At 34.4% G+C, this 14,620-nt stretch overlaps 1 protein-coding gene across 2 annotated transcripts in view; it reads left to right on the top strand.

Annotated features, from left to right (window-relative positions):
* The window catches only part of LOC149552265 (Cyclophilin-like peptidyl-prolyl cis-trans isomerase family protein), a 310,257-nt gene extending 298,868 nt beyond the window's left edge, over positions 1–11,389 (top strand). For both annotated transcript variants that reach the window (XM_089787791.1, XM_089787790.1), the window contains 2 exons: positions 10,746–10,795; positions 11,051–11,389. In XM_089787791.1, the coding sequence (XP_089643917.1) occupies positions 10,746–10,795; positions 11,051–11,165 (165 nt within the window). In that variant the 3' untranslated portion in view covers positions 11,166–11,389. The remainder of the gene's footprint in view (positions 1–10,745; positions 10,796–11,050) is intronic.
* The last annotated feature ends 3,231 nt before the right edge of the window (positions 11,390–14,620 follow it).

Raw genomic sequence — 14,620 nt, 5'->3', positions numbered from 1 at the left:
AATAATTGCCAGCGTATGGATTGCAAATTATGAAAAATATAAAGACCAATTCTGAAAGGCGATAGAGTCAATATTATGAGTTTAAAGCGTACAACTTTATAAAATTCTATGCACATCAATTATAAACAATTTAGTAATCAAGATTTGACATATCAAACATATGGATGCAATTTTTAAATAATCTAGAATGTATTTTAACTCCTGCGGGTCGAAGACAAATCAGACATAGATTTAGAAACAATTAAATATTTCTCAATATCTAAGGTTTTCGAATTTTAAATGCTATAATTGATCATATCCACTTATCTTTCATATAAATTATTTATAAAATTAAACATAATAATTATAAAGGATGAAACTATATAATATTTTAACTCTAAAGCTTCATACAAATAAAAGAAAATAAATATTTCTTACTGATTATGCCAGAAATAAAATTGCTTTGGAGACACTCTTTATGGATGATCCATCCAATACAATTTGACTCCAGAATTGCATATGAATATATTTATTCAATAATCCAGAATTCATGAGCTTAGTTCAAAAATCCATTCATTTGCCAATGAAAGAATATAATATATCAAATGCACATGCATATTGAGTATGTAAAATTTTTAAAGAGAAAAATATGAATATGAAAAATATCATGTTTGATTTTACATTATATACTTATAGAGATTGAAGGGTGCCGATTTCTTTTCCAAGCACCACACCTTTTCAAAACAATTAACCATTTATAATGGTAATATAACTTTAATATAATTTAATTTTGTCTAACACAACTAGTGGTATATCCTTAAAATTTCCATCACACACACTCCTATTTCTGACATGCATCCATACTTAGGCTTCTAGGTAACTCCCCATGTGTTTATTCATGTTAGAGTAAATAATTATTATTTACGCTTTACTTAAGTTTACTTAGGTTAAATGCTTTATTTATTAGTAGTCATCTAGGAGTTGTTGACAACACGGGAGTTTGTTCCTACCTAGTCATACTTATCTTCTCACCTACATAGAGGATAATCCACCTTTTGTGGACATATGCTCAGTTGTCAACCTTATCTCCTAGCACTTTCTAGCTTGTTTTACAAGCTTCCTAGAGGCCTTTATATTTGGACTCTCCTATTGTAATTTCATATGAATATCATATTGTACAACAATTTACATTTTATCTGAGAGTACAATTTTCTTATTTTCAGACCAAACCCTTGCCTCTTCTTGTCTTTTTCTTCTCTGTGACAGGGTTTCTACATGCAAGTGATTTAAGCATTTTTGGATTTGATTTGCATATTTGCTTAAATCCAACATGGTATCAAAGCCTCCCTATTGCTCCTTGGTTGAAAAATTTTTGAAGCCGCGATTCGGAGACACAAACTCTAGTTTGTTTGTGATTTTTTCCCTTCAATCGAAGGAAGATCATTTTTTTCGGAGCACTTTGGACCTAAACGAATGCTGCCATTGAGTTCAAAAGGCTCATTACAGTCAAGATCCATATAAAATTTTCTATTTTTGGTGACTGAAGCTTTTGGCAAAATTTGTTTCGCCCTACCGATAGATCATATGGACAATTTTTGCAAAAAAGTTTTAAAAAAAAAAAAAACATTTTTGGAAGAGCTGCCTGGCGGCCACCACCACGCGGCCGACACGCAACTCAAGCACCATAGCCGCTAGCAATGTAGCCGCAACACAACCACAACACGGTCGCCGCTCCGTGGCCCCCACTGCACCATTGACCCTCCACCCTCCAAGCGGCGCCGCCGGAGCTTGCCGCCCCTGTGGTCACCGCCACTGGCTGTGGCCTCACTTCCTCCGCTCTACAACCAAGTTCCATCGCCAGTTGTGCAGCCCACATGGCAGCTTCTGCACATGCTACGTAGCACGAGTGCCATGTTGGCACCTACCACGTGGCTGCACCACGTCATGCAGCCATAATGCCACATAGCAGTCTTTTTTTGCCACAACGGCCCCCTGGCTATCAATTTTAAGCCAATGAAATGCTGACATCAGCGTGATTTTAGCACTACATCAGCCTTCCTGCAAGCTCCACAAGTCCTTTTTGACCTACTCAGTTTTTTGGCCATAACTTGAACACACGAAGGTCTTTTTCCGATCCGAAAGAAGCGTCGGAAAGCTGGTTCCAAGACAAAGACATTGGTGCAAGTATTTTTTTAGTTTTGATGCAGTTTTATTGTCTGCTTTTGCAATCAAAATTGGATGTTCTGTTTTTCACTCCGTCAAGCATATCTTGTGCATCCCATTTCCGTTTTTTGAAAATGTAATATTGTTGGAAAGCTGGTTCTATCATCTTTTTAGAAATGCTATCATTTCCTTTAAATTTTGCCCCATGCTCTTTCTATCATACTTTTTGCATTTTTGCTCTATGGTGAATATCTTGGGTGTTCCAAGTCCGAGGATTGTTTTCATGGCATGGGATCTTTTCTTTTGGGTTTGACTATCTATTGTATCAACTTTTTTCCCTTTCTGATCATTGTTGATATTATTTGTAAGCATCTTTATGCAAACACATTGAGATAAAGTGTCACTCTTGCATTTCGGGATCTTGAACGTTGTTTTGAGACAGTTGTACTCGCATTATATTATAAATTGCCAATGGGGGGTTAGTTGTTGCCATTTTTACACCCTCTTCCTTTGTCAAATGAGTGTCCCTTCCATGACATTAGCCCCATAATGTGTCGGTGACATGTGTCTTTATAGGTGTTTGTACCTCTTCCTCTCTCTTATTGTTCTTGGTTCTTTCTGCAGAAGATTTTTGGCCCACTTTCTCAGCTGCCTGTCACCTCACCCTATTTGCATTAAGGGGGGGTTCTTCTATTGTTTCTAATGCTTCCTTGGTTCGATGGTTCGATGGAGTAAGCTATGTATTCAGTATTTGATCTTATATAGTAGGCAATTGCAGTGGCTAGCTACCTATGCATTTCGGTGAGATGGATCATCTACAATATAGACACTCTCGGTTCACAGCCTTCTATTTCTGGGGATGTTCTTCAGATCAGCAATTTTTTTCTGACAGAGTTTGCAGCTTCTTCATGCTTCAGTGATGTTCTTCATGATCTTCTCTTTGTTCCTATTTTCTGGGACATTCCTCTAGTTGGAGGCTTCTTCAGTCCTTCACTAGATTTTCATTTATCTCTTTTTGGAGAGGGATTTTTCCCATTGGGTTTTCTCCTTTTTCTCCAGTTTACAGAATTGCATTGCGTTTCTTTGCATTTGTACATGGGTACCTAACATGGCCTAGTTGCCAAGACCCATTCTACATTTCATTTTAGCTTTTGTAAGCTTAAGTGCATTCCCCTAAGTTGCACTTAAAGGGGGGTGTTAGAGTAAATTATTATTATTTACATTTTACTTAAGTTTACTTAGGTTAAATGTTTTATTTATTAGTAGTCATCTAGGAGTTGTTGACAACACGGGAGTTTGTTCCTACCTAGTCATACTTATCTTCTCACCTACATGGAAGATAATCCACCTTTTGTGGGCGTATGCTTAGTTGTCAACCTTATCTCCTAGCACTTTCTAGCTTGTTCTACAAGCCTCCTAGAGGCCTTTATATTCGGGCTCTCCTATTGTAATTTCATATCATATCAATATCATATTGTACAACAATTTACATTTTATTTTAGAATACAATTTTCTTATTTTCAGACCAAACCCTTGCCTCTTCTTGTCATTTTCTTCTCTATGACAGGTTTTATACATGCAAGTGATTCAAGAGCTTGTGGATTTGATTTGCATATTTGCTCAAATCCAACAATTCATACCTACAAGAGACACAAAGCATCATTAGATATCAATCATCAAATAATGATAGGTAAAAAGCCTTGCTTGGGAAGCTTTTACAAGATACAAAAACTTTCAGAATTGCTTTGAGTGTATTTGCTTGTTGCACTAAATTATTCTTTGACAGATATAAGCATAGGTATCTTTCTTGCCGTTTAGAAATACATAGCCCTGCCTTGGTGAGCGCTATGTTGCCCCAATACCAAACGTTTCTAAAATTGGTGGAATGATTTCACGGCAATAAGTCATCTGCTTATGTTCTCCATGTTGTTGGTGCCTTCTTGCTTTTCGAGTGTGGCTATCCTCCCTACAAATTGCACCGTTGACTAAATTTCAAAAAATCGAAAATGCAATGAATTTTTTTGAAATTTTCAGCATTTGATCTTCATGATCTGTATATTTTATGATCAAAAACAACAAAAATTTTGAGAAAATTTTGCTGTGTTTTCGTGAATCTGAAAAAGAATCATGTTTGACTTTTTGTTGTCTTTGGTGCATTTTATTTGGAGATTAGCCAGTGCCTTCCTTTTCTACATTGGCTTTCCCTGAACATTGTGGCTCCAATCAAAGCCATTGTTGGTTGAACAATGGTTATTTTGAAGGTCATTCAACCCCTTAGGAAAGGCTTGAGGATTTCAATTTGATGGAATCTGTGAGACATGTAATTCATGCATCATAGCCATTTCCAATCCACATCTTGCTAATGGCCTTCACCACTCGTATACTATTCGTATGGGCTTGCAGTCCTCATGTGTGATGATATTGGAGTAACTGCACAGAATGCACACTCTTGCTACGTTTTTGGAGAGCTTACAGTTACTCCTCAAATGCAAAACTGAAAAAGAATCATGTTTGACTTTTTTTGTCTTTGGTTGGTGCATTTTGTCTGGAGATTAGCCAGCGCCTTCCTTTTTTATGTTGGCTTTCCCTGAACATTGTGGCTCCAATCAACGCCATTGTTGGTGGAATGATGGTTATCTGGAAGGTCATTCAACTCCTTAGGAAAGGCTTGAGGATTTGAATTCAATGGAATCTGTGAGAGACGTGATTCATGCATCACTGCCATTTCCAATCCACATGCTCGCTAATGGCCTTCACCACTCGTATCCTATTCACATGGGCTTGCAGTCCTCATGTGTGTGATGATATTAGAGTAACTGCAGAGAATACACACTCCTGCTACGTTTTTGGAGAGCTTACAATTACTCCTCAAATACAAACCTGGATATCAACATTTGGCTGTGTAACTTCTTAGACCTGTGGCTATATGTGTTGTATATGCCTCATCATCCTGAAGGTAAACGTCAATGGCTCCATACAACCCATTATGAACAGGTCTTGCAAATCCAGATATAGATTCAGCAAGATTGATAAACTTGGACAGAGGCAGGTGTATACCATGAGCAATTTCTGCCGGGTATCCATCAATACATTTTGCAACTTTTAATCTTGGCACTATAAGTCACAGAAATTGATATTCAGCCTTCAGAGAATCCCATATTTTAGAATATCTTGTTCTCCTCTTTATGCAGTCATAGAATTCATCACTTTCACCTAATTTTCTTGAGAGCTGCAAAGCTGATATTCTTAGAAAATCTAACTATATAACCTGTTCAGCTCATCAGTATGAAAGGGTCAAGATGTCATGTCAGAATCCAATGACCAGACCTATCTTCTACCATTAAAAACATCACTCCATCTTTGTCTCTAACTACCTGAACATCAACATGTCCAGACTCAATAGATATCAGACCTGGAAATAATCTGTAGTTCAGATTTTACATCAGCAATACATTCTTTGTAAAGTCAGAACCATTGGAGAAAAAGTGAACAGTTGGTCAGTCTTTACACAATAATCATGACCCCTCTTCTCCCTTACTACAGAATAATTGTAACTCCATGAATCCTTCCCAGTATACTTACTGTCATTTTCTGTATACTGATAATATCTGCATCTATATTTGTTGAAATTATTGAGATCACATTGTGCTCCATTTCAAGAGTTGGAAATGCCCCCAGGTTGATGATATTATACTGAAGCACACTGGTGATAACTCTCATGCACCTTTGAGTAAGGTTTGTCCATGTTTGACATTACAACCTCATGTCAATATTGATCTATTATTTATCTTCTGCAAGCTTTGTTAAATATGAATGAGATTAAAGATAACCTTATCATTATCTCCAACAATACTTTATAAATGGAGGCCCTAAATTTGTAAAAATTTGGGCTCCATCAGGTCGGTCGTCCCTAGCTGGATCAAGGCATGCGTTCTCATCCCCAAGTCCCCAACGGGGATGCGGGAATGGTCAGTCATACCCAGCTGGGTCGAGAGGTGCGTTCCTGTCCCCAAGTCCCCAACAGGGAGACATCCCCCTCCCAGCAGCAAATTGGTGGCGCTGCTGGGGACATGGGGACGTCATCCCCCAATCCTAAGTGCATCCTTGTCTCAGTTGCGGCAACCAAAAATGGTGGGGATTCATCCCAGTGTTACTATGCCTTTTCATCTATAATTTTTTATCAACATATGTTAAATTTCTAATAATATGTGTTTATAGCATAGTAACAAGACTCATCACGAGTCAAGTGAGTTGTCCAAGTCAGCGAGTCAAGTTACCTCCGCTGGGTCAAAATGACCCATGATCCTAGCTCGGCGGGTCAACTGAGCTGACTCAGCTGACTCGGTTGACTCGGCTGATTTTTATTTATTTTTGCCTTTGTAGTTATGTAATCGATGTATGTTATGTATTTGATCAAATTACCTTCTATTTTATGATGTTATTGTGTCTTTAATCTTTATTCAATAATGGGTGCATGGAATTATTTTAAATCCAAAAAATTCTCTAAATTTCAAGTGTTTTATCACTTTGCCGAGTCACAGGTGAGTCTGAGCCAGGTCTAAGTCTCGTTACTTTGGTTTATAGCATTTGAAAAGTCAAGTAATATTTTAGTTTAGTTAAAAAACTATTCAAAAGTTAACATTTATTATAATAAAACTTAATTTAAGTTAATTTTATTTTTTATAATTTCTATAATTTTATATATTCTTGTACAGTCTTTTCAATATATATGAATATATATAAATGCACCCAACCTCCCCCCCCCCCCCCCCATTCAAAAAAAAAAAATTTAAAAAAAATTCATGCATCCGCGTACCTTGTTCTCGTACCTTCATCCGCACCCGAATCGGTTACTTAGGCTAAGGAAACAAAGTCTTGTATAATAAGTTGCTGATTTCTTCATCTGACCCCATTTCCAAATGACCAATATATTTTCTTTGAGGGGATTTAAACATGATTTCAAGTAGTTGTGTTGCTAACACTAAGGAATTTCATTTTTAGGTGGTATCCTCACTTGAGATCTCAATTACCGAATTCACACCTCCAAGGCCTACCTCCAGATTCAAATATGTGTGGGCATGGATTCGAAGGTGGAATGCACTTAGATGTGCATAGGAAGCACATCCACACCCTTCCCTAGGTGCATCCTCTAGTATATTTTGTCTAGGATCCTCATATCAAATGATGAAGTATCATACTATTAAATTATTGAATTCTATACATTTCTTTAATTTTTTTGTAGATAAATATATACATAAACATGTTCGCAAACACATCCAAAACCTCCAAGAAAAAACTTCACGTATCTAGTACTGGGTTCTTGTACCATTTGCATCCGGATTTTAACCAGTAACTGAGCTTGAGATATGTAGTTTGCTCACAAAGGTTGATATTTTTTCATGATGTCAATGAAAGTCATTATTAGGTGAAGAATGGTTTCTTCTTCTTGAGGTTGATCTAGTTGTAGATTCACAAATTAGACCATAGTCCAACTATGTGAGAAATTTCATGCCAAGACTATAAATATGTTGTATGGCTCACCTAATGGTTTTGCCAAGCCATCCTGATTGAGGTTTTTTTTAATGTTAACTTCTAACCAATATAATTGTCATTTCATCCAAAAGATAATAGTTTATTCTAGTATATACTCGTAATTTATATCACTATCCATAGAAAAAAAATCCTATTAAACGTTTAATGAGTAGGGACTGAGGATTGATTATCTTTTCTCAAAATATAGGTTATATTCTTCCCCTATATGAGATGTTTTCTCTGGAAGATTGTCAATGGCATGTTCATGCAATATGCTTGGGATCAGCATCCTCCTCTTGCAAAGTATACAGACTTGGTACACACTAGAGAATCTTTCATGGTAAAGATGAGTGGACTGCAGTAGTTGAAATTTCTAGGAGATGGATAGGCAATCACTATTCCAGTCTTTGGTCTTAGAAGTCCTCAAGGATAAGGATAATCATGAAGATGCCAATAACTACACTATGAGAAAACACTAACTGAGGACAGAATATGATGATATGGGAGGCCTCAAGATTGTGGTGAGAATCCTCCATTATCTTATTAAGGTAGCTTGCACCCACAAAAAATTTAAATGTCAAAGTCCATGCAAATTTATTTTTGTTCACTTATCAAATTGTGGCAAATCGAAGCAGTATGATTGATCCTTTGTTGTGTGTCGTACTTTGAGCAAGGGTTCCCATTTTTAAATCTTATATAGTTTGTTTTTCATGGTTGTGTGCAAAAGAGAAGATTTATGAAGTCGTGATTCAGGACTAGCGTTGAAGAGACAATAGGAGAGAAAACATGCAAATACCATATTCCAATGAGTGGGAAAGCAAATTTATTAAGCAAACTCAAAAAATAGCATGAACAGTGAATGAAACTCATAGCTTTAGAATTCTGCAATCTGAAATGCTCAATGATTAACCAGCAGTTTCTGAAAGATGTTAAATAAACTAAAGAAAATTGAACATATTTCTTTCCTTAGGAATTGTCTTAATTATATTTGAACTTTGGATCCTTCTTGAAGGAAAGTAAAATGCTTTAATGATAGGGAAAGGATATATATTTTGTATGTTCAAGATAAATCATTTTGAAAAAAAAAAAATTCAAGTTTTATAGGATCTTTTTGTGTCTCCTACAAACCCCTCCATTCTCAAGAAATATTGTGCAACAGGTTGAAATTCCTAAAAAATCAATAGATGGGTTTATTTTCACATTGGAAGAAGATGTTCTCTAATTAGGAAGAAAAAAAAAATTGCAGTTTAGGGGGAGCTCTTATAGGTATTCTTTAGAAATCTTACTCTTCTATTCTAATTTCTAACCTAGGATTGATTGTAAATGTAAAACAAGCAGAAAAACAAAATAAAAAGAAGAAAAAGAAGATCAAAACAAGAGATACGATTTTATAGTGTTTTGGTAATCGCCTCTATCCACTCTCAAGCAAGTAGTCACTCTTTTGTTTAATATCTACTACACTACTATATGCATGGACTGCACACATTCTTATACAATCATATTCAGAAATCAAGTGAAGAGTCGAAGAATGTGAACAGTCATGACTGTTGAACTTCACATTTCCAACAATTTGCCACTTGAAGTCCAATTGGCACAGCCATGCACTGCAACATTCCTTGCATTTCCAATTCTTCATATCACAATCAGGCCCATGGAAGATGTCAGCTTTGCCAAACTTTGTTCCCAAATGCTTCAAATCAGTCTTCTCCAAATTTTGTCAGACTCAATAAACTTCAACAGCTGAACATTTTCTTTTACAATTTTTATAGGCACAAATACACTCAATCTAAAATCGGGAACAACCCCCCAACAAAAATCTGTAATATTCCCAAAATGCTCAGCATTCTTTCTGAAATCACTTATTATTACAGTTGGAGCTGATCTATGTGTTGTTTCACTCCACCACTCATAGCAATATAATCTGATTTCTGCAAATCTGAATAACTTCCAATATATTCAGCATGTGAATGCCTCTTCATCTTTTCAACAAGCACCTTCAAAACGGCTGCTAATGGAATGTTGGCAACTAGAAGAATCCTTTCCTTTGTTTCTTCTCTTCCCATATATTTAATCATGGCCAATTCCTTCTTCAATTCTTCGCTTCTTTTCTTTTCAGAAAACTTTCAGTCTTCCATAAATTTCTGTTTTCCCTTCTCCATACAGAATGTACACTCTCTCAGCATCAAAATTTCCTCCTTTTGACTTACAATTTCTATCTTCAGGTATTCCTCCTAGTTCTTGGTCTCTTCCTCAAGTTCATCTTCACTCACCTGATTCCAAACTGCATCCTCCCCATCTTGGGAGACAACCTCCATAATTTGTCTCTTAATAATTAGTGAATGCTTCAAACCTTCTTTGTTAGCCAAATCCTTACTATTTTTCCAACAATCCCACTAATATACATTGCATTTTGTTTCAGCTTCCACTTGCAAATCATCACTCTACCGGATCTAAACTGCAAATAATTTTTTCAACTACTGAATCTGCTTCATCTTCTTCTATCTCTGCTCAACCTCGCCAAGCTCTTATACCGATTGTAAATTCAAAACTAACAGAGACAAAATAAATACAGGAAAAATAACAGAACAAGAGACACGGTTTGACAATTCCCTGCATTGACTCTCAAGTAGGGAATCACTCTACTATTTAATATCTAGTATGCTACTACATGCATGGAATGCATACATGTTTTTATAAAATCATATTTATCTGTCAAACAAAGAGTCATGTGAACAATCGTAACCGTTGGACTTCACATTTCCAACATTGATTGCCTTCCTTGCCAAAATGCTTGAATTTCAAACAGGTTAATATGTTTTCATAAATTTTTACTTATGGTTAGAATTTGTTGCTCCAAACCTCTTATGGACCACATGTTTCATTAAAATTTAAAATTTGTGTAGCTATTTGTACTGCTCAAATTTCTTACATTGATAGCATTGAATATTCTTTTGAATGTTGAAATTGTTTTTTGTGTTACTCTTGAGAGTAAATGCATTGTTTGATAACTTGAACAAGATATGTAGTACAGTTCTTAAAGGCTAACATTTTACTCATTGTGGCTGCTTCAGGCTGGCCTCGGGGGTCTTTCATTTGATGAAGGCCAATTTTCTGTTTTTGGGTAAATCTTTCTAACCAGTTTTTCCTTCAAATCACAATGTTAAATACTTGTCTACCCTAAATACATACATATAAGATAAGTCTTGCAAGCAGAAACTTGTGCTTCCCATAATCTGATGTTTATGCAGTACTTTTTAAAAAAATCTTTTGCATAGGAATAAATAAGAAAGTAAAACATTTACTTATACCTTAAAAGGCAAAATTTGAAGCCTTCCCTGAAACAATATTTTTCATTTCTTGTTTTTGGTTAGAACAGATATGCTACGAGTGGAAGGGAGATTCTTCCTCAATTAAAAACTGGTGACATTATCAAATCAGCAAAATTAGTAGAGGGATACGATCGTCTTCAATTACCAGCTTCAAATCCCTAAAATATTTTTTTGTATGGTTTTTAAATGTTTCGCTCTCTTCATTGCAATTCAATTTTGACTAGTGTAATATTGAATTCCACTATTACTGTTATAATTTTTTTGTTCACAATGTTAATATCGGATTACAAATTTAAAAAAATTGTTATAAGTAGGAGAGATTTTCTATAGTGAGTTAAATTGTGATCTTGTTATCAAGATTCAATTATCTAATTTTTTTGAGTAAAGTTCTTTGCCCCATGTTTCATGAATAGCAATTAATATGAAACCACTGAATGTTATTTGTATTGTAAAGGTTGTATAAGATATTGATGTCAAACTATTTACAAAATAGATTTATTTCAAATAATAAATAAGAACTTAATAGACAAGTCTTATTTTTTCCAAATTACAATTATTTTAAATAACTAAATTTCCTTTGAACATCAAAAGTCAATAAAAAATATATGTATCAAAAAACATTTCATCTCTAAAATGATTATTAAACTAAAGCACACAAAATCTAAAATTGCACCTCACATTTCACTAACCTAGCTAGGAAGAAATTTTATTTAACCCATGTCTATCTAAATTATGTGGCATGTGCATACATGCCCAACTTTTCAATAAATAAAACTTTTCATATCTCATTTGTAAGTTCAAGTCACCCAAATCAAGATGCAAATAAAAAGTTTTAATGTTAACTATATATGGTGTGAAATATCTAGTTGTGAGTAAAGTCTTGCTATTAAATGTTGCAACACAAAGAAACACTATAAGAAGTTATTAGGAGCATTAAGATTATGGAAGTTGTGAAGTAAGGTTGTAAGGATAGTATTTTAGAGGGAGAAGGGATAGAACAATCGTTTAAATATTGAAGAAAATAAACTATACATAGAAAACTCATAGCATTTACATTATTGGTAATGCTTGATTTGAAGTTAGGTTTCTACAAAGATTATAGACAAATATAGGGTTCATCATTCTCTAAAGTTGTAAGGAGTTGTATTTAGACTTTCATAAACTACAAATATTGTTCAATACACCAAAATAATTTATTCATAAATCATCTAATTTGACTTGTCCATAGTTGTGCTTACTCAATGTTTCCCTTATTACCACGTCATTGTTTAATACTACAACACTAAATTGTTTTAAAATTCAAACCCAAATGTCTAAATTTTCATCCTAAAAAAATCATTATACAATACTAGCAAAATTGCAAAAGTACTTAAGATCTTTTATGTTTGCATCACCCACTAGGTATGTTTACTCTTCTAATTCTATAGTACACATACAACATTGTTCATATTGGTCATAGTGGTCATATTTCATGCCATAAATTTACTTTTGTTGTCAAATATTAGTCATTTATTCCTTCAATTTGAAAATGTAGTCATTATTGAGATAAACTAACTCTTGTGTAATGCTTACAGTAGGAGTGTTCTAAGCACACTACATAGGGGTAATAGTTAAATTTGAATACAAGTATCACTAAAATATAGAGAAAAGGTAACAAACTTTAGAGTTTTCTGAATTCTAAAGTATACAAGTTGTCAAAATAATCTAAAGGAAGAGAATGTTTTTGGATTCATATTAAAACAGGTTTTGAGGGGACCCAAAACCCCATACAAAAATCATCATGAAATAAGAATTCAGTCCATAGAAGGGCCAAAATCAAAGGAAGAGAATGTTGCATCTAAGGGCCAAAATCATTAAAAACTATATTTGATAAGCTCCAATGCATTTCCAAGAATCATCTGTCAAAACTAGAGGTAAGTAGAAAGAGTCCAAAATCATCATTGGCAACCTTAAAAAAAAAGGTTTTGTCCCTTATGAGATCTTATTGGCAAAAATAGGTATCTTCCACTTAAAGGCTACGACAATCGTCTAGTTCTTAACAAATCTAAAGAAAACTCAAAGTATGGAAAAATTATGTAGAAGAAAGAACATTTGGATGAAGCAAAATGCAAATGAATGAAAAAGTGGAATGTCAATATGCATGGATGCTCGGATAACAATGAAGAAATACAAAATTTTGTGAGTGAAAAACTATGGATTATCATATGGTCAAGTCAAAATGGTTTCAAAACAAAGTGTGTAAAAAAGCCTACTATATTAAAAACTGTAACCCCACACGAGACCATGAGGAGAACACACACATAAGAGAAAATATAAAATAGAGAGCAAAAATGTTTATAGTGCAAATTAGCACTAGTTCTCATAGTTTGAGGTGTGAAACAAGCACATGGATGACACCTAAGGAAGAATGGAAAGAGAAGTATGTCTATTTTGCAACATGGAGTGGTGGAGACAGAACGACATTTTATTGTGGAGTACTCTATATACATTGGTGTCTACACCATCTATGTGGATATTTTAAAAGAAAACAATTTAAGTATCTAATTTTATGGGATAGTTCAACAAACCTAGTGATCGAAATTCACTAAAATGAAAGGATCAAAATTATTTCTTGAACATTAGATTCAAAGAAGAAGTTACAAATTATTTAAGTTTCTAGCACCCTATTCTATGGTGTGTTATATTTTGGAATGGTGTGTTATATTTTTGGTGATCCTATAAGTTTCTTTGGATTTGTGAATGTTATTAAAATCATTTATTCATATCATGTTGTGAAAAATGTTTTAGATTATGGAAAAAATGTGTTTTGAGGGGACCCAAAAACCCTTACAACAAGAAGAAAGATAAACGGTAAGGAATCCCAGGTTTTACCAAGACTTGAAACCTATGTTCACAAATACAACATTAAATCGGGCTTTACAGGGACCTGGAACCACCAAAATAAACTATCCAAAGTTCAAAACTAGGTTTTACAAGGACTTGGAACCTAAAGTAAACAACAAAACAAAGTTGGAAATGAAACAAAATAGAACAACTAGGACCAACTGACCAGCCAGAGGTAAAATACCAAGGACCAGAACTAGTAACTAAATTAGTTCTTTAATAACTTGAAACCTAATGTTGTGAAAATTGTTGTAATCATCAAGTGCTTGTGTTTTTTGATATCAATGATAAAAAATAAAGATTCTTGCCAATGACCTAAACAACATTTTTTTTATTGAAGTGGTGAATCTCAACATTAAACTAGAATGTGTAAAGATGTTTGTTCACTCTTGAAGAAAATGGCAATGAATATTTTGAATTTAAAATATCATGTTGACAAAAAATTGAGAAAGGGTGCCTACGATGAATTATGTAAAAATTTGTCAAGGTAAAACCATTTATTAATTAAAATGATAATAAAATGCTCCATGTCCAGCTGTTCCCTTAGATGAGTGTTTATTGAATTGTGAACTCTATTTTTTTTTTAAGCATGTCCACGGACCTTGTGTCCATTTGAAAATGATTGAACATGTCAAAAGTGCACTCATGTTCTCTAGAATAGTGCTCTCTAATCTCCATTCATAATGTACTAAATGTCATAAAACTTAAAATTAAAATCCATAAATACTAAAAAT

This window comes from Cupressus sempervirens, chromosome 6 (genome assembly GCF_028749045.1).
Source record: "Cupressus sempervirens isolate cs-2001-9-10 chromosome 6, ASM2874904v1, whole genome shotgun sequence".
NCBI lineage: Eukaryota > Viridiplantae > Streptophyta > Pinopsida > Cupressales > Cupressaceae > Cupressus > Cupressus sempervirens.
Note: the sequence above shows the minus strand (reverse complement) of the source record. Positions and strands in the feature narration are given on the sequence as shown.